Raw genomic sequence first — 22,850 nt, 5'->3', positions numbered from 1 at the left:
GCCCATCGATTATAGTCTTTTATGGAATGAAACGCGATTACTTCTTGCGAACGTATTGTGGCACCTAGATCGCGAGCTTCATACAGAGACTCAGGACTGGATTGATGCCTCCAAGGATTCTTCCTAGGGCAAAATCCAGAGCTCAGCATGAATTTCAAAAGAGGCAATGAAAACAAACAAGATTATGATTGACTCATATGGAAGCAGGCTGAGCAGATGCGCTGAACTTGTATACAGCACCATCTTCTACCCTGCATCAAGCGCCATGTATGATTATGATCAGTTGTCCCAGTGTCCATTACGAAAGCTTGTAACGTCACGCCATCAGTCGCCTCCTCCATCTTCTGCGAAAGGGCTTTTCTCATGGGCTCTCCAGCGTAGGGTTTGATGTCATCCCAAGTGTCAAATTTAAAATACGAATATCACAGGCCCATTTATCTGTTGTTCCACGGAGGAGATTAGAGTTGTCTTAGAAATAGGTCAGATAGCAGAAACCGAAGTTTCCCCGGGCCATGCTGGATTAAATCTCCGGCGCAGCTTCCCAACTTACACAGGCCCGTCCACCAGTTAAGGAGCAAATGGATGGTATCTTGTCTTTCATGCCGAGGTAGCGGGCGCAGAGCTAAAGTGGCACTCTCAGCAGGAGAACCACTATGAACAGGGGATATTGCATCTGGAAAGTCGGCAAACCAATAATGGACGTCAGTAAAGGGTGAAGTGGGGATCTTACATCTATTGCAGTCACACGGAGCACATCATGCGTCATTGTACACAGCTGTCAAGTAGTCCACAGGATCAACCTCAGTACTAATGTTAAAGGAGGTTCTGCTTAAATAGAGAGAATAGTTCTCATTCTGCGCGGGGCTGACGGCCGACTATTGCTAGTACTAGTAGTACCACTATTATATGAACTATGAAGGCTCAGCCAGCCACCTCCCAGCTCAACATACATCTGTTCAACCTGTAAGTTATCAGTGTTACAATATAGCTCATAGCTTCAAAGCACTTGCTTAGAAGTGTTCTGATCAGTTATATTACTTGAGACGTCTACTCTGCTTGGTTTACTCTTATGTACAGTACAGGGAGGGAAGTGGGCATATAGATAACAAGCTCACTGTGGCTGAAGGGGATGTCAGACGAAGACTGTGGCGGCCGAGCCGTTCAGCCGGCATTGAAATACGACGAGTCAATAGCATCCTGGTGTGATGGATTAAGTCGGGGCCATTGGTTCAATACCATAACACTAATGAGTACCGCAAGCAGAAAACTTAAAAATGGCCTTTATGAAATGTGGTTTTCGTGCTTTTCGGCTAGCACTCAGCAATAATAACGGCCAAGTGCTTTTGCATCTCAGTTTCCTTCCATAGGGCCTATTGAACATGCTTATGGAAAATTAATATTTTCTGCTGGAAATACATGGTAATAATCGTCATCCTAATCTATATCAGAAATATAGATTCCATATCTGTGGGCCTAAATAAGTGGTTAATAATCTTTTTTTTCTTTTTTAACAATAGTGGGTGTTAAGGTGTAGAGAGAGGTATATCCGCACCACTTCTGTAACAACCTGTGGAAGAAACAATTATTCTATCAAATACTCATTCAATGGTAACATCAAATGCTTGGTATGGATATTGGAATTCATACTCAGGAAACATATGTCCCATGGCCTGCTCTAAGCCAGTCACGCAAGGAAGGTCCAGCCCGAAGGAGATTAATTAAGCTTATGCTGACAGCTCTATGACGCGGCTTGGGAGAGGAGAAATTGCTCGACTAGACTAGCGCAAGGAGTATAGTATGTCCGAGAATAGCTGCAGAAGAGTCATTCTCTCCGAGTGCCTATTTCTGCCGTGTCTAGACTCCAGCCTCCGGAGCTTTCAGCTGAGCTATAATAACAAGCGGGCTCAACATGGGATAAGCATCCAAGAAATCCTGGTGAGAATTTGTGCAGCCACTTAGGATCAAACTTGGCTGTTCGGTGTTGGATGGACCTATGCCTTAGTGCTTATCAATCACTGACCATCATCATTTGCTTACGGCGAGCTCTTGATTGTAGCACAGGATTATCTATATAAAGGTGAAGGGCCACCTCCAGTTCATCCTACATTCCCTCCTGAAGAAGCAATCAGTCGTCATGCGCGCCACGGTCTTTGCTTTGCTGACTGCCCTAAGTGCATCGCTTGTCCATGCCCAGGGATATAGTGCAGAGTGTTCCGATATCTATCTCAATGAAGGTTGGCTAGTTGCAACCTGTCCCAAGGATGACGCCAATGGCAACATCACTAGCAGTGTCTTTCTGCCGAACAAGGTTACCAACAATAATGCTGTACTTCAGGTGAGTTCTCAACAGTCGCCATCTCCTGTTGTTTAACCGGGACTAATGCATGGTACAGTGGGCCGTCGAGTACGTCCGTCCTCATCTGTTGATCAGCGTCTACTGACAGATTTCGCAGCGGAGCTTACTGGAATTCCTGCAAGGACTGCTCGCTCACCAATAGCGGGTCAACACTCCAATGCTCGTGCTTAGGTTCAGCATCCCCGTACAGCAACACAACATTGAATCTAGGTAAGGTCTTCCAACATACGTTGATGTATCCACTAATAGCCGTGCAGAGGAACATATCGCCAACTATAACGGGCACCTCCTTTCCAACCTCGCCGGGGCTGTCACCACTGTTCCAGCGGATTCCTCGTACCCCGTGCCCACGGAATTTGATGTGGTGCTCGAGTTGTCAACAGTGAACAATTCATGCGCCGGAATTGGAGGCACCCTCACAATGAACCGCCCAACAAGCTGCTTCTATCTCAACTTCGGACAAGGCATAGAGTACTCCTGGGCATGCGGCACCTCGGTGAACAACCAAGGCTGGGAGATTGTAGGGTACTCTGATAAAGATTGCACAAGTAGCCCAGTTGCGACCTTCACAGAGGGAAACCAGGGCACTTGCTTGACATTCTCGACAGGTGTCAAAAGTTTCTATGTGACTCCACTGTGGAATGCGGACTAAGCCGGGATATATCAAGGCATAGTCTCCCTATGGACCTCGGAGCTCTGCGACTCTCGCTCTTATTGCACCCTACTTAGAAGATGAACACTGTCACTGAACTGAGGAACAAAAGCTACTATCCAAGATAAGCGTTTCAGCAACTGTTTTGCCACACTCCGTCTATGTAATCACGCTGGGTTGAGCAGTGCATATTTTCACTATCTTCAGAAGTTGAAACACATGAAGGAGTTCCTTTGCGATGTTGAAGAAGCCTACCATATCTAGTTGTCTTACTGAGTACCTAACACGAAGAGATAGCTAGTATAGACAAAATGCAATCTCCTGAAAGGCTCCACAATGGTCTGAGACAAGATAAAGAAAGAGAGACAATAGCTGCATCTCCTTCTGTTGTCTCATCCGCCGGGTCTCAGATCTTACGCGATGTCTTGAAAACAATGGCATTGTCATTGTTTGTAACTTGAAACAAACAAGCTACAAGCAGGAACATCTCCCAGGTAAACACTACAAAATCTCAGTCATCTACCAGTATGGCAAGATTCTTTTCTTCTACAACCATCTCTGTTCTCAGATATTTTCGTCGATTCGCTAGCCTTGATCGTCCCTCGTCCTATTCTTTCAAACATCTATCCTATTCGCCGGGCATCTCTTGTGCGGAAATGATGGTTAGTCTAATCATCCCCCCCAACAACTGAACTACGGAATCTACTAACCAACGATCTAGTCTATGAACGCCCCTGACTTGGTCACAGTTGTCAGCCACCTCGCCCCTCGCACCGCCAATATGACACAGGTGGCAGAAATGTGGAAGAACATCCTGGTGAGGTTCTTCCCTAGTAACGGGTATGCTCAGTTCCCCTTCCGAGACACCCACTACTACATCAATCTCGACCTGAACACTCATGGTTATTTGGGCCTAGGCTCCGTCGTGCGCACCCAGGGTTTTAACACGGGCGTCCACTTCCTCCAGGTCAATTTCACGGCAGCCCCAGCCGACGGCTCCGCTTTCTCCTGGGAGAGTAACGAGCACTTTGAGACGCGGGAGCTCCGTCGTTCGCTGCAGAGTGTTCCTGACGACCAGAAGAGCGCCATCTATGGACTGATTGCGATTGGAACCTATGTGCGCTTCTAMAAGTACATGCCTGACGGTCAGTTTGCTCCTGTGACGTTTGTGGATGGCAAGCAGACGCTGCATATCGGCGGTGAGCTGGCGGTCATCCCGGAATTTCTCGCCAGAGTCAAGGAAGAGTGGATGTGATGGGGGAGCGGGCATCCGGCTGTGGCTGAGAAGTTGGTTGATTAGTGACTTATGTTGTGAATCTGGTGCTTTTCTGCTTTTGCGTTTGTAGAATGTTAACTCATTAGGATGCCTACTATGGATTGGAAGATATCACTGGCGGAAAACTAGTGGCTATTCCCTGAATACAGGCGTTTTACTCTCCTCTTCCTAAGCAAACTCAGCTGCCTTACGAACAAGTACTTGCAAGCCTTGTTGATTGACCCCAATAAGTTCATCCACCTTTTGTCCGTCCTTAAAGACAACAAAGGTTGGCATTGCACGTATGCCAACCTCCTGAGCAACTCTTTCTTCTTGATCGACGTCAACTTTGTAGAATTCGACATCGCCAAACTCTGATTCCTTCGAAAGCTCCTCGAAGAAAGGTGAAATAACTCGGCAAGGTCCGCACCATTCTGCCCAGAAGTCGATTACAACAGGCTTATCGCCATTGATGATATCTTGAAATTGTTCAAACCTGCCGTATATAAAATTATTAGGACTAAGCAACAGAGTCTGAGAGGAAAGAATAATATCAACATCACTTACGAGGTAATGGCTGTAACAGGCATTTTGTTCAGGAGATTCTCTGCTGCAGAATTCACAAATAGATAGTTGGTATAGTTTGTAAAGAACAAGGGTGGAGCAAGCAGTCTAGAGAAGACAAAATAGCTGGACCTAACTATCTTCTTATATGATTTCATGCAGCATTACCCCTCCCCTCCCCACCTTTCAGCTGTACAGATAGTATATGCCTAGATAGCAAATAACTCTGCAGTGCCCCGCTTCAGCCATGTGATATTCCCTTAGCTGAAGGGATAAATCCCTCTCAGGAATGATGTCTGAGCGCACGCCACGCTAGCTGAGAATGAAATCCACGTCACCTTGCTGATCGTCCAGACCAGTTGCTAGGCAGGCCTCTGCACATGTTTGGTGGCCTTCAGCTCGTGCTAAGAAGTAGTCCGACGACTCCGACGACCCTGCCTTGGCGTCCCAGTCATAGAATTGTTGTATTTTGTGTACTTTGAAAATTCTCTTAAAGTACTAGGAGGAATGCAACATGGAACATGAAGGCCACACACTACTTTGTGCTATATAATATACAAGGTACGAATGTGGTTGTTTCTTTTCCAGACCCGCCTAGGGCATTGGATGTTCATGCAGGGAAATGGAAAATGGAATGTGCTCAACAGATGATAATCGTCTCACTAAACCAACCAGGGGCTACTGGGTGGCTTTAGCAATTGTGTGATCAACATATACAATGTACAATGCTAAAATAGCCCATGCCGCATGTCTTCCCGTCCTTAGTCGAATCACTCTGCTGTCAGCTTAATAAGCCGAGCTCCCATTTCGGACGGGAGAGTGACATTCAATAAGCCCTCACTAGACTCCCATTTGATCATCGTAGGAAGCCTAGTAGGATACAGAATGTCAGTGCTAACAGCCCTACCACGGAGTGCTTTGACCGGCAGGTCAATAGATTCGGGACCACCCCGTCTCCAGACGGAAAGGTAATAGCACTCATGACTATTGCCCTCGCCCTTCTTCATAGCCATCGCCAGTGAGAACCAGTCATCATGCCACTTTGGAAGACCCAACGGCCAAAATGCGGTTGCTGTGGGCAAATCGGCCCGTATGGCTCTATAAACATCCATGCCTTCTTTGACCAAATTAAACTGCTCCGGCTGGAGAAGATCTAAACGACCACTTAGATGCACGCGGCCCAGGAGACTATTAACCACTGTCATCGCATTAAGCTCGTCATCCCATGCCGGCTGCGGGTAGGCCCATATTGCTCCTTGTTCTGGAGTAACGGCGGTAGGGAGAGCCGATGCAATGGCCGGATAGCGCTCTGGATCTTGCTGGTCGCTCGACGACTGGAGGGCGTGGACCGCCAACATGGCGTAATCCATTCGCTGGGCGCCGCTGGAGCAGTTTTCGATCACGAGATCGGGGTAGCGATCAAGTAATTCGCTTACCCATCGTAGATACGCACGGTTGTGCTCTAGTTGGCCGGAGCCAGGACTTGAGCAGTTGATGTCTGTCCCTTGCGTGACATCGATGTTATAGTCGAACTTGAAGTACCCAACACCATATTCAGTAACGAGGCGATCGATGACGGCGTTCATGTTCTCTCGTACGGAAGGATGGCGGTAATCGAGTTGATATCGGTTTTTCTCCACCACGCGATGACCGTCTCGCTGGAAGAACGCTTCGTTTGGTAGCTGCTTAGCCACGACACTGCGAACTCCAATGACTTCAGGCTCAATCCATAGCCCAGGAATCAGTCCTTTGTTTCGGATCTGACTCAAAAAATTTTTGAATCCTGATGGAAATCTCTTCTGAGATGGCTCCCACAACCCAACGTCGTCCCACCAGCCGGAATCATCGGCATACCAGCCAGCGTCAATCACAAAGTACTCCGCGCCTGCTTTGACAACAGGATCTACAAGCGCTAATATTTTCTCTTCGGTGGGATCGCCCATCAAGCAATTCATGTAATCATTAAAGATGATGGGTAGTCGGTCATGGTCTCGGTGCTTGCGTCTGATCTGGCGTCGGTACTGGGTCATGGATGCAAATGCTTTCTCATAGTCATCCTGGACATGGCACAGCGCTACAGGAACGGTAGTAAACTCCTGTCCTGGAGGGAGCCTCTGTCTCCAGTCATGCTCGGTCTCCACTGGCCCGCCAGCAGCTAGATAAATGCTGTCCTTCCAGTCCCCTATCTCCCATCGCCACGAGCCATTGTTCTCAACCTGCCAGAGCCAGGCATCTCTGTTGCTGACATGCGTGAGGAGCCCCATGGGGAGATGTCCTTCTGTGGAAAAGGTGCCGCGGTTAGACACCGAATAGTGCCCCAGACTTCCCCAGTGCACATCGGGCCGTCCATAGACGCCGCAATCATCGACTCCAAGACTGGGCAGGTCATGTTCAACCCACTGAGCTTCCCGGAACCACGAGTTATTCGGTACAGAGAGTCTATACTCGTGCCACCACCTCTCTGAGCCAGTTGATAGTCCACCGAGGACTAGAGATGTGAGCTGCGTCAAAACGATCTCCTTATAACCATMGTTCTGGATGCTAGCCGTCGCACGTAACACGGGGAATCCGTCGTAAATGGTGAGGTGCGAGGTAACCAGCACCCCAGATATACTATCCTTTAATCGAACATGGAGTGTGTGCATGTCTGCTGCAGTATGAAACTCATGAGACTGATATCGCAAACGAGCACCGACATAGCTTCCCACAAGGCTTTTCGACGATTTGTTTCTTTCTGTTCCTTCTCCGGCCAGCCGCACCTCTACCAAGGGCGCATACGAATCACTGAAATTCTTGAACGCGGAGGTCGGCGAAGTGCCGGGGAGAGGTAGCACCTCTTCTAGGAAAACTGCCCCATCTTTATCAATGAGCACTTTGACTCGAAGAGCTTGGCTTTCCAATGTAATTGTTTTCGACGGCATGTTAGAATTGATGACTCTGGTCACTGGGCTCTCCAGGGATTTTCTTGACTAGGGAAATCCGATTTAAGAAGAGGGGTAAATATCCGCTGTGCAAATCCCGGCTAATAATGCGCCAATGAGCATCATGGGTCGGTTCATTTTAGCATCTTTCATAGGCTGATTTTATATGGGTAACTTTATCAGTGGGAATGCAGTATAACCTGAGTGGAAGTGGCCATCACAGTATAGTTAAGTATACGTCGATCTCATGGCTGGGGCCGTCAACACTTCGCAGAAGATGTGGTCTCGCGGAGTAGGCGCAATAGCCTTTGCGATCAATATCTGGTTTCTCGATTCACGCTCACGGCATTAATTTGTAGGATTTCTATGAAGACCTTGTACAAGTCTATGTACGGTCCTGGTATTTTGATTCCGCATATACCTAAATATCCTAGCCCAGTGATGGCTACATTCTCATACGTTTCCGACAAAATTACTGGAGACGCTCTCTATCGTACGAACAGGGCCCTCTGAAAGAGGAATATTCTCAKGACCAGTTCCGTCAGGAGATATCTGCCCCTGGTCATGATCCGCCTCTTTCCCTCTACCTAAGAAGAAACCGCGAATACGGGAGGACAGAGAATCGTTGCTGTCTCTGTTACTCGGGGCGACACGACTGAGTATGTGCCAATGGATCGCAATCAACGTCTTGAGTGGGGGTAGGCAGGATATGAATATTGCAACGCAGACTTCCACCGCGGACCAGTTGAGGGGAGCAACTAGAGTCCCTGAATGATTCGTTAGTTGTGACTCTCCCAAGAAGCGAGAGGAGAGTATTTACATGTATGGTCTGGACCGAGGTTTTTAATATAAGTCACGCGAATGATGCTCGTCACGCAGACTCTGGATATTTCGTCAGTAAATGTATTCAAGCGGTGCAAGAGATGTCATACAGCAAACCCAGTGCGAACATCAGGATAACCCCAAACTTTTGGAGCCCACGAACCCGGAGGCGGAGCAAGGGAGGAATTGGCAGAACGAATATTGCTATATCTGTCGCCAACTTGATGCCGAAGCTGACGTAGTAGAATAGGATTATATTCAAGCAGTGACCTGGGATGGTTGGATCCCATGCGCTCTGGACAGGTCGGCACTGAAAAATGACCACTATGATTTCCTCGACGCACTCCATGATCAGCAGTACGATCAGGGCGATGCACAATGATTTGAGGACCCGCGAGGGTATAAATATGTGCATGTACAAGACGGGGAACGATATCTTGATCGTGTTCAGAGCAATTAAGTATACTAATTGGGTCACAAATACAAGCTAATAGACGTTAACCGGCAGTAACTGCAGATGAGTGAAGGCTTACCTTGAGAAACATGGAGATAGTGGAGGGTTGCTCTGCGATCAGAGCGAAATGTCTTCCATAGCCATATCTAGTCACTGAGTCCATGTTAGAGTCAGGCGAGATAGAAGAGAACCTGTCATACTCCACATTGAGATAAAACAGAGAGCAAATGTGAACATCTGCCGATTCTCAATCAGTATATCTACAGCACTGATCGTCGAGTGGGTAACCCATACCCAGCTTATGATGCAAAGGACTGTAGGAATTAGCCCTGACCTAATGGTCGAGCAGAGTATTATGACTTACTGTCATCAGAACGGATCCTGTAATAGCGATAACGCACATACAGTCGCACAGCGACAGCGACACTGACGATTGCTAACAAAATCACGTTGCAGGCGATAACACTTGCTACTCTGGACTGCGCCAGATATGCTGTCTGCGCCGCGTCCTCGAAGTGCGTGAGGTTTAGCTGGTCCATCCATATTCGTTATTGAGGCAATTCTTCACTTGAATTTGACATGCAGCAAAGTGAATAGGAACAGTATAATAAAGCTATGTCGAGGGGTTTGACGAGGATAGAATGATGATATCAACGGCTGTGGGGCTATGGCTCTCATCCCATGGTTCCGTCCCCAAAAAGGTTCCTGGGGTAGCTACGGCGGCGAAAAATGCCACCAATAAAGGAAGATGCCAACGTTCTAATTCCCGGATGACGTTCCGATCTCGATCATGGTATTTGGAATCTCCTGGTCCCAAAGAATCATGTACATGAGGCGCAGTCAACTCAGTATTCATCTTTGGCCTCTGATTCATCAGACCAACTATAGAAATGGGCCAGTCATATAGACACAGCCCCTTGCCGTTTTTGCCGAGGGACAGCGGAATGTGCCTGTCTGCCTGAATGGTATAGTACCAGGCTGGACCTCCGCAAGATGCAATAGCATCATATTCTCGTCCCAAGTAGTAATTAGTATAGGAATCTGAATACTTAGGATTCCGGCAGTGATGTAAGGCGTGGTCTTGCCGTTTATGTCATGGATGTGTCTATAGAATAACGACGCGAAGATAGTTTATTAGATGACCCTCAATCATTACTCTGCTGCCCTTTCCACCCCAGCCAGGCACCGGCAATCAACCCCTTACACAAGACTGCCGTCCACAAAGCCCCCATCAATCCCACCGAACTTTTCGCCCAGAGCCCTCCTAGAACCGTCCCAAGAACTAAACAAACAATGGCGCCCAGGCGCCTCCTCTCCTCGACCGCAGAAAGCGACGGAAACCTGGGACTGGAGAAGAAGTCACAGTAGACGCTGGTCAGCACCACACTGGTCAACCCATTAAGCTGAAGGATGCGGCTCGTCACAGCTTGTCCACTGCTCTGAAACGCGACCAAAACCTGCGGCACGAAGGCTTTCCAACTGAGCTCCGAGTGTCTGGACGGAAAGTGAATGGTCACGATCGTCGCTGCAACTGCTATACAAAGCATCTGAACGGCGAACGACGTAGAAAGCACCCAGCGCTGTCGCGACGGAAACCGCCGGTGGAAAGACGCAAAGCAGAAGGAGCCAAAGCAGAAGCTGGAAATGGAGATGCCGGCTTTGATCCAGCGGGTGGTTTCGTCTACGCCGATCAGGCCCAGGCCCAGGTACACGGTGTTGCCTGTTTGCATGCTCACGAAGGAGCCCCAGATAAACACTGCGGAACTATCCAGTAGGCCGGTAATTATATAGCAGAATAAGAGTAGTAGATCTCCATAGTGAGGGTTGATTTCCGAGGTGAGGTGGGCCGCGATCCGGCGGCTACGCGATTTTGTCGCGGAAGTGTTGTTATTCCCAGGTTGCAGTAACCAGTCTGCCTCATGGGGGATCGACTGCGTCTCGCGATGTCGAGATGTCATTGCGACGGTCGTATCCCGATGAGGTTGGGATGGTCATGGAACGGAGTGCCAGTAGATGAATATCAGCGAGCTCGCCGCGTCGCTAAACGTGGGTTCTGGTGTGGAGCTTATGACGTCGCATATGTTACATTTTTAGCTGAAACTTTCTGATCAAAACAATCATCACACACACCAGGCCATTGAACTATGAGTTATGAAATATGTAAAATGTGTAAAAGCGATAGTCCCGGAAACGATTTGCCAAATATCAAAGTGTTTCCATAGAATAATTACTATTACTGTTTACTAATTATAATCCTCCTCGGCAGTGAACGATTGAACCCTCACGGTAGCGCTGTACACCTTCTCGCTAATATACATCTCTACATGTAACTTACTTGATGTCAAAGGACAGTCATATTCTTCGTAGCTGCAGCTGCCTTTTGTAGGCACCTTTTATTGAATTGAGAGCGCATAAAGGCTGGATATAGTACCAATCTGCGGCGTCAAAACACCTAGCCGATTATTGTCAGCGAACAAATCACATCACATCGACCCTTTCCAAGAACACAACTTTGCTGCCATAATCCGAGCTAAAGGAGTACTGCAACCCAAGGTTCATTAGCATATCTCCAGAATACGGCCCCTGCTCGTCAACGCGATACATAGCTCGCGGATCCAGCCCCTGCATTCTCACCCTCGGCATGGTATGATTAACGTTCGGACTAAGCTGGAAGAAGAACAAGACAGCCCTGGCCCCATCTTCCGAGATAAACAGCACAGTAGGCCAATTCGACTCCTCAGGCAGGCTAAGCCTCCACATATCACCTTTCAGCACGATCGGGTTGACTTTCTCCGCCAATGCAATCAGCTCCGGAACCGCGGCTTTCTCGTCAGGGTGCATCTTCAGCGGGTCGAGCTCAAGGCCGAACGATCCGCCCATCATTGCAACGTGCGCGCGGAATGTAAGCGGGACTGTTCGCCCTGTTTGATGGTTAGGCACCGCGGAGACATGCGCGCCCATAGCGCTGGCGGGGTAAACCAGTGAGGTGCCCATCTGGATGAAGATGCGTTCCACGGCGTCGGTGTCATCCGATGTCCAGACCTGGGGGAAGTACTGTAAGATTCCCGGGTCGAAGCGCCCGCCACCGGAGGCGCATCCTTCCCAAAGGATATCGGGGAAGCGTGAGGTGAGGGTGTCGAAGACGCGGTACATTCCAAGCATGTATGCGTGGTTTGCCGAGGGGGAGGGCGTCTCATTGATAGCACGGTTATGGTCCCATTTAACGTAGCTGATGGCAGCGCTGTTGAGGATGTTGGTGATAGCATCGATGATGAACTCTTGTACTTCGGGTTGCGCGAGATTCAGCACGAGCTGGTTGCGTTGTTCGGTGCGTGGGTATGAGCCTGCGTGGAGGACCCAGTCGGGGTGTTCGTGGTATAAACTTGATTCTGGGTTCACCATTTCTGGTTCAACCCAGATACCGAAGCGAAGATTCTCCGACGAATTGGCAACCTTCAGGGAGGTGATGGCATCCACGAGCGGGGCGAGCCCATTAGGAAATCGGGTTGGATTGGGAATCCAGTCGCCCAGACCGGCTGCGTCTGAGGTCCGAGGGTATTTGTCGCCAAACCACCCGTCGTCCATGACGAAGAGCTTTACGCCCAAAGCAGCGGATTCTTGTGCCATGCGGTACATGTTCTCCTGGTTGACGTCGAAATACAACCCCTCCCAGCTGTTCAGCAGGACGGGGCGGTTGTCTGTCGCGAACTTGCTCTTCATAAGATGATTGCGATATAGGCGGTGCAGAGAGCGCGACATCCCTCCTAGACCGTTCTTTGAATATATGGATACACACTCGGGAGACGTGAGGGTTTCCCCGGGCGCCAAGGGCCACGATAGCTGGTCTGGATGGAAACCCATAGACACACGTGTCAATCCCTGCGAGCCTTTTTCAACATTGGCAGCAAAGGAGCCGGCGTAGACCAGTGAAAAGCCCCATGCCTCGCCATGGGACTCGGTAGTAGAGTGATGCGCCAGGGCGACGAAGGGGTTGTGCAAGTGGGACGAGAAACCTGTTGTACTCCCGAAACTGTCGAGCTAAGTCAATACGGCCTTATCATTGATATATCGAGGTCATACCCCAGAATTCCATAGTCCACCTTGCGCCTCTGCCGATGCGCTTCTCTCGCCCAGTCGCCCCTGAGCGAAATCATATCAAAGTCCTCGCATGATAAATCCACAGTCATACTAGACAATGCCTCGATCGAGATAGTGCCATTGCCTTTGTTCGTGACGCTCACACTCCGCACAATGGCGTCGTACTTTGGAAATATGGAGTACATTAGATCCGCCGCCACCTCACTATACTGGTCATACAAATGCACCACCAGCGTCGTGACATCCTCCTCTGTACCGAACGTCGCCGGCAAGCCAGGCAGCGCAGGCTTGCCCTTCACCACGGTATGAGAATTATACCGAAAAGCGGAAACAGTATGTCCCTGTGACTGGCGGATCTGAATGGCAGGGATCCGAAAGTCTCCTCGACCTTGGTCAGGGAACTCGCGGCGAACGCGGTCAGGCATACCGCTCCACCCATTGATTAAGGGAGCTGGATCATCGGGAATAGGTCCACTGACGCTGCCGCCGAAGTGATCGGAGCGCAGATCGCCAGTGCTCTCGTCAACGTGGAACCGGTAGGAAACATTGTAGCCGTTAAGAACGAATGTTTCGTCTTCAACGACGATAGCTACCACCGACAATGTTAGAAGTGGTGCAGAATCATAGGAAACTTGCTAATGCATGAACAAGCTTGATCGACGTTGCTTACCATTGGCAGTGGGCGATATCTGGGCCATTGTATTCTTTCTAGGAGGTTAAATGAGGAGATACTAGAAGACGTGCAGTGACTAAAGTGATCTGTCTCGGCCTGGTGTTCCACCAGGAAGGATTTCCCATCTAATATATCCCAGCCGTAGTCAGCCCCGTGGGGCATCTTGGAGTAAGGAAAATAACCAGAAGCTGTTGTCGATCTTATCATCTAATTTTACCGGTCCAGTTGACAGCTAAAAGTGGGCTGGAATCCCCACTGTTGGTTTTAACCGAAACGGGCACGGCCAACGGCCCGTTAAGTTCATGTTTTGATATAGATACTGCCTATCCAATTAGGCAGGTCGCATTTACCTTCCTGTTCATAATTAGACGGGTTACCTTCTCTTGCCATTACCTGAAGTATTATGAGATCCGCTCAACACTGCTACCTATCTAGACACCTTTATAAATGCCTTTATCCAAGTTAATTTATTGCTATATAAAGTTAATATTACATTGAATTCTAGCTTGGCAGTACCGCTAACTAGACTGGAAGCCCATTATGGCCAGACCCTCTAGATCTGAATCTGATCGACCAGATAGCACCTATGTACCTAGATCGGGAATGCTTTGAAGCTTGCGCTTCCCTTCCACTGCTAGACACGCGTCCTTCCAACCCTATGTTGAGGCTCCCGCGTCGCTGCCTCGAGACGCTTCTCTGGTCGACTGCCCATCTTCCTACTGGATACTTTTATGGTGAGAGGTTGAGAGAGTGTGTGTTAAATGCGTATTGTCGGTTGGGCTAGGGGTTATCCTAATATAGTGCTGCTGCTATTGCTGTTTTCGCCTTCGGTGATACGCACTAGCTATCAATCCAAATTATGTTGTAGTGTTTCTGTTGTATCCTTGATGTATTGACCCTACTATCATCATCGCCAAAGCCTTGGTCTATGCGTCTGTTTCTCTGTCTTAACGGCGCTTTTGGCCGGCTATCCTTAGTGACAAATAATATACTACATAACAATACATTGTACGGAATTATTGAATCCGAGTCATCTCTGCCGTCTGTTGGAGATACTCATCTTCATATTCAAGAATCAGCCGCCTTTCGGAAACATCATCAGCAGAGGAGACAAAACATACCAACGAGATTCCATGTTCTTCTAGCGTAGATAAGGACGCGTCGGAAAGGCTCTTCATCGAACTGAAACGCTAGCCCATATGACTCTTTGAGATATCTGATTGCGCGGACAGCTTCTCCAGTGCACATGACAGCTGGTAGGGGTACGCAAGGTATCTTCCTGGTAGGCTCAAGCGCGTCAAATTTGGAGCAGATATCTCCGACCATTTTAATATACGCCCTGATCGCAAGGAATGAGGTATCGAGGTCAGTGGAGGAAATACCTCCACGAGCTGCGCGAGACAGACGGTCTTGATGAAGACTTATTGCAGACCTAGTATCTTTCAGTCACCAGACAAACTCGAAGCATACCAGAGCACGCACGCTAAACAGGTGGCGTTTGCCCCACACAGAACTGCCCAACTCCCGGGCGTTTGCTCAAATAGGATCTCCATGAATTGCATCAGTGTGCGATCGAGAGCTGTAAATCGTTCATAACACCAATCGGCGTCACTTGACCGCCTAAGCATCTGAACTTGTCCGAGGATGCGCGATGTCTGGATTTCACGCGCAAAATAACACAAGGGAACCTGAAGCGGTGTTGAGAATGACGGGTGGGAACTTCCTTCGACCGCTGCTTTTCGTTTATAACAAAAGACGTCGTCTATCGGCAGCCGAAAATTGGCATCAGGGTCTTCTACTGCATGGGGTGCCCGAAACCCGGTGGCGATTTGGTAAATGGCCCTGTCGAATCGCATTTAAGTGGCTATCATGGAGTCGAAGCATAGGTGGCCTACCGGTCTAACATGTATACTCCGCACCAGACTCTTCTTCGTTCCTCGGATTCAACCCAGGGAAAGCTTTCTTCTTCCTGTTGGATAGGATCGATATTCAAGCGGAGAGTGTATCCCAGCCTCGCGCAATTCCCAACGCTCACAGAGGCCTCGTTGAGCCGGGAAGCTCTCAGCTCGTACAACACCAGCAACAACCCACTCTGCACCATCTCCAATGAAGGCTCCCGCTGAAGCTGTAGAAAGGAGAAGAGGTATTTGCCAATCTGATAGATCCTCGTCCGGTGAGAATCGTTGCTATTTTGATCATTTGAGCCCGTAGCCAGAAACAGTGCTAATAAGAGCATTGCAGTCTCCGCGCAAGGCTCGCAATGCAGCTGAGACAGACGTTTTCGGAAACCTGGCTCTATGATCACTGAGAACCAGGGATGGATATTGCAAAAGTATTCCTCAAGCATTATCTCCACGTATACAGATTGCTCGGTCAGCGTTGCCATGACAAGACCTACAAAGTACTTGTCAATATCTACGCGTCGGCGACTGATATTGTCCCAATGGGGCTGTAAGGCCTGAAAGCTGCCGGGGAGCCACAGCTGATCCTGAGTGACCGGCACATGGAAGAGGAGGAAATCAGACACCGACACTCGCGGAATCTCCTCGGTCTGTGTCTCATTCCACAAATAGTCGCATGATAGCTTTGATCTTTCCCGGTGTCAGTAACCTAAAGTCAAAGAGAAGATGTGGAGAGATCAGACTTGATGCATCGACTGCAAGACGGTAGCGTCTTATCGCATCTTCTCTTTTGACTGCGGCAAAGCGCACAGGCATTTGGCGAGTACGGTCCGAAGGCCATCGCCATAGCATCAGCCAAAGCGGAACTCCGCATGCGAGAGAAGCTTAGTGCGAGAGTGCAAGTGCATATGTACTGCCCATATAAATTCTCAGGTCAAAAGGGGTCCGTGTTTAAGATTTAGAGGTTAACCCCGCTCGACCCTTTTTAAGCAGCCCCATCGGCGGCTTKGCCTTAATCTAAGAGGTCTAGATCCTCTTAGCGTGTAGATTGGCTACGCAACGTCATGACTAATCACATTCAAGTGGCTGTTTCGGCAGTGAAACAATCCGGTGCAGCTAGAGCTAGCTGCCTTAATGCTAGAAGTATATGACTGGGTGCATTTTCGATAAGTGTCCCGCCTTGCCTATTTGGTTCTCCTCCTCAGGGATCATAACTTCGCCCGAAGACGCCTGAATCTGTCCCGGCAGACCATGCCTCGATGTCTCGGCCCAGGAGACTCTACCAGCCGTTAAGGCTGAAGTAGCTGGGTTTACGCTCAGCTGACGATTGGTTTGCATGTTCGACGAGGTTACCTGTCTATCCAATCGATCGCTGTCCGGTGAATCTGTTCCGATCAACATTCCAGACATATTGGAAGGCCGAGAATCCTGACGCTGTGTTGCGCTGTTCGTGGACTCGATCGCCCCAATTGTAATGGTCCCCTGCGCATCGCGAACGTCGCTCACTATCGTGAACTGATCACTCTTCGCCTCCAGCCAGCGCTCCAAATCCGACAATTCGCGCAAAGGAAATTGTCCCCATTCTTCCATTCGTGCAGCCTTCTGCTTCGGTGACATGTCTCCCTTCCATGAAGCTCGAATGATTGATGGACCGTTCATTGCGCGTAGAGTTGTAAGAGCTTCATATAAAACGAGTTCCGTGTCTGCAAGTCGGATTTCTAGTTGATTGATATAGCCTAATGGTAGACCTCTGCACTAGCCATCAGGAACAGCATCATGGGAGAAGATGACAGATTACCTACCTCTTTCCACTCTCTGGGTAATTGCATTTCGACGGGTCCGCTGAACACTGCGAGCAGAATGGACTGACAATAGTTACTTAGCTTCTGTAGCATTTACTACGGCATATATATGAATGGTTATTCATACAGATTGCGATCACACTGGCGGTACGTTAGTTCCATTTCAAGTCCGAGGACCACCGCTCAACTCGCCTTGCATTTTCTTTGTCTGCATAACTCGCAGGAAATCGGACTGACTGAATCAGTCTCTGTATATCTCTTGCTATTAGCAGATCTTTTCGACAATCGTAACGGTCGCAGAAGAACCAGAAAGCGGAATAGCACCACTATAAGGATACCTCCACAGCAGAAGAAAGAACGCGCAAAATCACGAGGATTATCGTACCTTGAGGCATACTAGCAACTGAACCAAGGCGACCGATTGTCGGGTCAACAGATCCGGTTATACAGCAATAAGCCACCCAAGTGTTCAGAGCTGGCTGGCGGACTTGGAAAACTCCGGTGAACCACGTGATATCCTCGCAAATACTAGGATTAGTCATCTCTCTATTTCTCCGCACACGTGGACGGGTCTTCGCAGATGTTTAGCACACAATTTCTAGGATGGTCATGGATCCGGATGGATATGACCACACCGTCTTCATCTGCGACTGGTTTGGCCGAGTGTGACGACGTGCAATGGCACCACGATGGCCGGCCAGCCAAAAGGCGCAAAGGGACCTCCCTCACAGGCACATCCCGGCCCTCGCCTCGAGAGATTGGGATTATGAGAGAGACAAAACCCGATGATTCCGCAACCTTTCTGGGGAGTTCTAGTGGAATTCATTTTATCCGGACCGTTTACAATGCATTTGCAAGGCGTTCAGCTGCCTTAGAGCAAGCGCGCGTCGGGAACCAGAGCTTGGTGCCTGGTGAAGACGATCAGTTACAAAGAAGTCCCGGAAGGTCGCACGGGCTGGATGAACTGTGTTTGAAGGACGAGCTGTCTCTTGAGACTCCTGAGTTTGTCTCATTTGAGAGCCTCGTGGGTTGGTCGCGAAGCTACTTTGAATACTGGCATCCGATCTTCCCCTTCCTGCATGCACCGACCGTGTTGAAAACTATGGAGACGGTCAGCGAGAGAGGAATCGAGTCACTCGATCGTGTTAATCTAGCTATATTACGCTCTATATTCTCTATATCTGTGATTGATAAGCGCCAGGTGCAGGAGTCTGGTATCGCAGCGGACCCGATTCCTTCTGTTCTGGTGTATCGAACCGTGCAAGAGGCGATGGAAAGCATCCACGCTTTGCTGCTTGAGCCCTCAACACTCCCATTGCTACAGGCAGTATTCAGCGTCCAGCTAGTACTGACGTCTGTGCTACGTCTCAATACAGCTTCCAGAATMGGGGGTTTGATCACTCGAACTGCGTTTCATCTAGGTCTCCATCGGTGTCCCGCACGCTTCTCATGCTTCAGTCATGATGATGCAGATATCCGCCGTCGCCTCTTCTGGTCGATTTATTGTCTAGAAAGATATTTGTCCCAGGCTCTCGGCACTCCACCTAGTATACAGGATGACGACATCGACGTCTGCTATCCATGGAGTGAAAGGCACGGAGAAATAGGAATGATGCCGCAGGCGAAGAACTCTCACAACCACTTACGATTGCTCACCCATCTCGCCAAGTTTGCAAGGCTCAGGGGTCTTATACTGGAGCTTCGCAACAAATCCATCCTCCACAGTCGTAACAATGGGCTCGAGGCTGCGTATGTTAACGGAGAACTTGCGCAATGGTGGAACGAGGTCTATGACGATGTTTACCCCATGGAAGAGGAGGTAGAATGTCCGTCCCAGCACGAAGCCTCTTTGCGGCCTTATCACCGCTTACTGCTTGTGGTCCTCAGACACGAGTCTATCATATCAATGAATCGGCCACTGCTCGCCGCTGAACGACTCTCGCCAGAATACAAACAAGCCCTACAGACTTGCATTGAATCGTCACGGTCCCTGATTTCAGCTTTGAGAAAGTACCTGGTGGCCTATAATACCAACCAAAGTACCGAAGATGCAGCAGGTAGTGATAAACACCAAGCGCCGCTGTCTTGGCCGTCGTTTACCTGGGCCACCTGGATGGCCTGTCTTATCTTGATGTACGCAGCATCGGAGGGCGAGTTTTCAACTACAAGCGCCCTAAAGTATGCAAAACTCGGCATCTCCATATTGGAACATCTCTCCCTGCGGAAGAGTAGCTGGCCGGAAACCTGTATCGAAGCAATCAAAGGCATGGAGTCGGCCTTGAGAAACAACCTAGCTTCTGATTCTGGGCGACAGTCTCCAGGACCCAGGGCATTCCCCAGAAGCACGCCACGGACAACACTGTCAGTTCCAAGCCAGGCTCACATGGACATGGGGCCGAACGGTAGGAGGCATTCATTATCAGTGCCGGATGATAGCATGTCGCTAGCAGATCCCCTATCTTCACCCTTGAGATCGAGAATGAGTACTTCAAACATTACTGAGAGGTCACCCGGTCTATCCACCCCAGCACATGAGCAACTGCCCATGCCAAACCAGGCGCATCACCCGTCGAGTTTCGCTCTGCAAAATGACCAATCCAGCCTCGGCATAGAAACCGACAGCATAAATGACATGAGCTCAGCTGGTTTGATATTCGGAGACACGATGGGCTCACACTTTCCCTATGCGATCGCTGCCGGTCAGGATCTCGCATCTTTTGCAACTGCTGACCCGTTTGCTATAAATAGCCTATGGAGTGTTGCGGATGGGCCTTGGATGATTCACGAAAACTTTTCATGATTGCTTGTCGTCAGTAATGTGAACCCACTGCCGACAGATATAGGAAATACTATTCCTCAATTGAAAAGTCCTCCCCTCCCAATTGCAACGGAACATGTGAGAGTTTTGACTAAGATTTGTAAAATGAGGTAAATTTTGAGCCTGTTGGTTCATACAGGGAAGTATGTATAGCGGATAAGATCGACACTTGCTCGAAGAACATGGAGGACGATTGATTTCCAGTCGAGCTCTCAGTTCTTACACAATTCGATGGAATATTAATTTCCTACTTATCTTCAATTATCAATCTGGTCGGCAGCTCATGGTTCATTGTTGAATATTTGGGTTCTCAAAGTGAGAGTGCGATCGCGGACGTTTCCTAGTCCTATATTTTGCCGCCGGAGGAGAACAACCCCGCTCGTTTTTCTGTTCTCCGGATTTGTCAATGTCCGGCACATCACCACCACCAAAAGTGGGGGAGTCCAAAGGTGCGATAATGAGGGGAGTAATACACTTGAAGAGAATATAATAGAATTGCCCACCCGCACTGGATAAATTCATTTGTTCTGTTGGATCATTCAGAGATATCTATTCCGTAGACACCATCAAAATGTCCCCCTCCGTTCTCCCTAACAAGACTTACAACATCGCTGCGATTCCCGCCGATGGCATCGGTCCCGAGGTCATCGGCGCTGGAATCACGGCTCTCAATGCCCTCAGCGAAACCCTAAACACCTTCAAGCTCAACTTTACGACCTACGACTGGAGTTCAGAGACCTACAAGAAGACCGGCAAATACATCCCCGACGGCGGTCTGGAAGAGCTGAAGAAGCACGACGCAATCCTCTTCGGTGCAGTCGGTGCGCCTGGTAAGTCAATCATCAATTCTCCGGAATCGCCGTTACTGACGATCGCAGATGTCCCCGATCACATTTCTCTCTGGGGTCTCCGCCTCGCCATCTGCCAGCCCCTGCAGCAGTACGCTAATGTCCGACCAACTAAGATCTTCCGCGGCACGGAGTCTCCTCTCCGCAAATGCAAGACCGGCGATCTGGACTGGGTGATCGTCCGCGAGAACAGCGAGGGCGAGTACGCAGGTCAAGGCGGACGGTCGCACCGAGGCAAGGCGTGGGAAGTAGCCACCGAGACGGCCATCTTCTCGCGACACGGCGTGGAGAGAATCATGCGCTTTGCCTTTGAGACTGCACAGAAGAGACCTCGGAAGCTGCTGACGGTCGTGACGAAGAGTAACGCGCAGCGCAACGGGATGGTCCTCTGGGACGAAGTGGCTGCGGACGTCGCCAAGGACTTTCCCGACGTCACTGTGGACAAGATGCTGGTGGACGCGATGACCACGCGAATGGTGCTCAAGCCCGAGACGCTGGACACGATCGTGGCGACAAACCTTGTAAGTGGCCAACCAGATTCGATTCGGCTGTCTTGCCTTGGCTATAGAAATACGGATTACTGACTGTGGGATATCTACAGCATGCTGACATCCTCTCCGACCTCGCTGCAGCGCTGGCAGGGTCCATCGGGATTGCCCCCACCTCAAACCTAGATCCCACGCGGGAGAATCCCAGCATGTTCGAGCCTATCCATGGGTCTGCATTTGATATTACGGGTATGGGAATTGCTAATCCTGTTGCGACTTTTTGGACCGCTGCAGAAATGCTGGCCTGGCTGGGTGAGGAAGATGCGGCTAAGAAGCTTCTGGACTGCGTCGAAAATGTGTGTGAAATGGGGGTTCTGACTCGCGATCTGGGAGGAAGTGCCACCACAAGGGAGGTCACCGAGGCCGTGGTGGGGCAGATTCGGAAGTTGGCCGATGCAAAGTAAGCAGTCGATAACTGATGAGTTCTCCGGTCCGATACGGAGTACTATTTAGCCGTACTCCATACTCTAGCACACACAAGATGACACACAGGGACTTATTATTTTAAAATATACTATGGTATACCTGCTGTAGTCCAAACTCTGCAAGAATTATGCTGTACCACATAGCTTATATGTGACTAGGTTCCTTACTACTAGACTTTCCATTGCAAGCTGACTCTCTGCTTTCGGAAATCGAAGCATCATACACACTCATTTCTCTGGACATCGGACATTGCCAAAGCTTACTGCGCAGTATTGCAACGTATCTAGTAGTCCTTTTTATAATAATGATTAGGACTCAAAGTAGTAGAGCCTGATCTCTATCATTACCCAGCACCATCATTATTAATATTGCACATTGACTGACTAGCGAGGATGAATTTCTCTGATATATTAGGGCTGCTACCGTTTTCCCTCAGTGGACAGAACCCGCAATTCAGCTCTGAACAAGGCATACTAGGAAGTTCTGGGCCATAATGTAGGACACATTCATAAAGCCATACTACTTACTAACCCTTAAACATAGTAAACCCGCCCAAGATGCACCTTGCTGAATGTCAACAATCCCCAGTATTTTACCATAATCGTGTGCGGTTCTGCACTACAGCAGATGGCCAGCAGCTTACGACAGCCTTCACCAGCACTGAGTTACCCAACCCTATTGGCATTGGCCCTACCGGAGAAGATCCTTCGAA

At 49.3% G+C, this 22,850-nt stretch overlaps 9 protein-coding genes across 9 annotated transcripts; 4 read left to right on the top strand and 5 right to left on the bottom strand.

Annotated features, from left to right (window-relative positions):
• Nucleotides 1-2,134: 2,134 nt before the first annotated feature.
• Asppvi_010014 (CVNH domain-containing protein) lies at nt 2,135-3,008 on the top strand (the record flags this gene model as incomplete). The annotated part of the gene is made up of 4 exons (XM_043305860.1): nt 2,135-2,335; nt 2,394-2,404; nt 2,454-2,566; nt 2,614-3,008. The coding sequence occupies 4 exons, from the start codon at nt 2,135-2,137 to the stop codon at nt 3,006-3,008; spliced, it is 720 nt and encodes a 239-aa protein (XP_043161795.1).
• Nucleotides 3,009-3,667: 659 nt separating this feature from the next.
• Nucleotides 3,668-4,263, top strand: Asppvi_010013 (uncharacterized protein; the record flags this gene model as incomplete). Its single annotated transcript, XM_043305859.1, has 2 exons — nt 3,668-3,670; nt 3,730-4,263. 2 exons carry the CDS (start codon nt 3,668-3,670, stop codon nt 4,261-4,263), a joined length of 537 nt encoding a protein of 178 aa, XP_043161794.1.
• Nucleotides 4,264-4,452: 189 nt separating this feature from the next.
• On the bottom strand, nt 4,453-4,853 carry Asppvi_010012 (uncharacterized protein; the record flags this gene model as incomplete). The annotated part of the gene is made up of 2 exons (XM_043305858.1): nt 4,453-4,759; nt 4,831-4,853. The coding sequence occupies 2 exons, from the start codon at nt 4,851-4,853 to the stop codon at nt 4,453-4,455; spliced, it is 330 nt and encodes a 109-aa protein (XP_043161793.1).
• A 744-nt stretch (nt 4,854-5,597) lies between these two features.
• Nucleotides 5,598-7,748, bottom strand: Asppvi_010011 (putative Melibiase subfamily; the record flags this gene model as incomplete). The annotated part of the gene is made up of 1 exon (XM_043305857.1): nt 5,598-7,748. The coding sequence occupies one exon, from the start codon at nt 7,746-7,748 to the stop codon at nt 5,598-5,600; it is 2,151 nt and encodes a 716-aa protein (XP_043161792.1).
• Nucleotides 7,749-10,169: 2,421 nt separating this feature from the next.
• Asppvi_010010 (YoaK family protein) lies at nt 10,170-10,982 on the bottom strand (the record flags this gene model as incomplete). Its single annotated transcript, XM_043305856.1, has 1 exon — nt 10,170-10,982. One exon carries the CDS (start codon nt 10,980-10,982, stop codon nt 10,170-10,172), a length of 813 nt encoding a protein of 270 aa, XP_043161791.1.
• A 520-nt stretch (nt 10,983-11,502) lies between these two features.
• On the bottom strand, nt 11,503-13,820 carry Asppvi_010009 (alpha-galactosidase; the record flags this gene model as incomplete). Its single annotated transcript, XM_043305855.1, has 3 exons — nt 11,503-13,054; nt 13,105-13,711; nt 13,793-13,820. 3 exons carry the CDS (start codon nt 13,818-13,820, stop codon nt 11,503-11,505), a joined length of 2,187 nt encoding a protein of 728 aa, XP_043161790.1.
• Nucleotides 13,821-16,833: 3,013 nt separating this feature from the next.
• Asppvi_010008 (uncharacterized protein) lies at nt 16,834-17,355 on the bottom strand (the record flags this gene model as incomplete). The annotated part of the gene is made up of 1 exon (XM_043305854.1): nt 16,834-17,355. The coding sequence occupies one exon, from the start codon at nt 17,353-17,355 to the stop codon at nt 16,834-16,836; it is 522 nt and encodes a 173-aa protein (XP_043161789.1).
• Nucleotides 17,356-18,078: 723 nt separating this feature from the next.
• On the top strand, nt 18,079-20,298 carry Asppvi_010007 (CeGAL family transcription factor; the record flags this gene model as incomplete). Its single annotated transcript, XM_043305853.1, has 1 exon — nt 18,079-20,298. The coding sequence occupies one exon, from the start codon at nt 18,079-18,081 to the stop codon at nt 20,296-20,298; it is 2,220 nt and encodes a 739-aa protein (XP_043161788.1).
• Nucleotides 20,299-20,887: 589 nt separating this feature from the next.
• Asppvi_010006 (putative tartrate dehydrogenase) lies at nt 20,888-22,116 on the top strand (the record flags this gene model as incomplete). Its single annotated transcript, XM_043305852.1, has 3 exons — nt 20,888-21,146; nt 21,195-21,685; nt 21,766-22,116. The coding sequence occupies 3 exons, from the start codon at nt 20,888-20,890 to the stop codon at nt 22,114-22,116; spliced, it is 1,101 nt and encodes a 366-aa protein (XP_043161787.1).
• Nucleotides 22,117-22,850: the final 734 nt, after the last annotated feature.

Source organism: Aspergillus pseudoviridinutans (assembly GCF_018340605.1).
Source record: "Aspergillus pseudoviridinutans IFM 55266 DNA, scaffold_7, whole genome shotgun sequence".
NCBI classification, from domain to species: Eukaryota; Fungi; Ascomycota; class Eurotiomycetes; order Eurotiales; family Aspergillaceae; genus Aspergillus; species Aspergillus pseudoviridinutans.
This window is presented reverse-complemented; position numbering and strand designations above follow the sequence as displayed.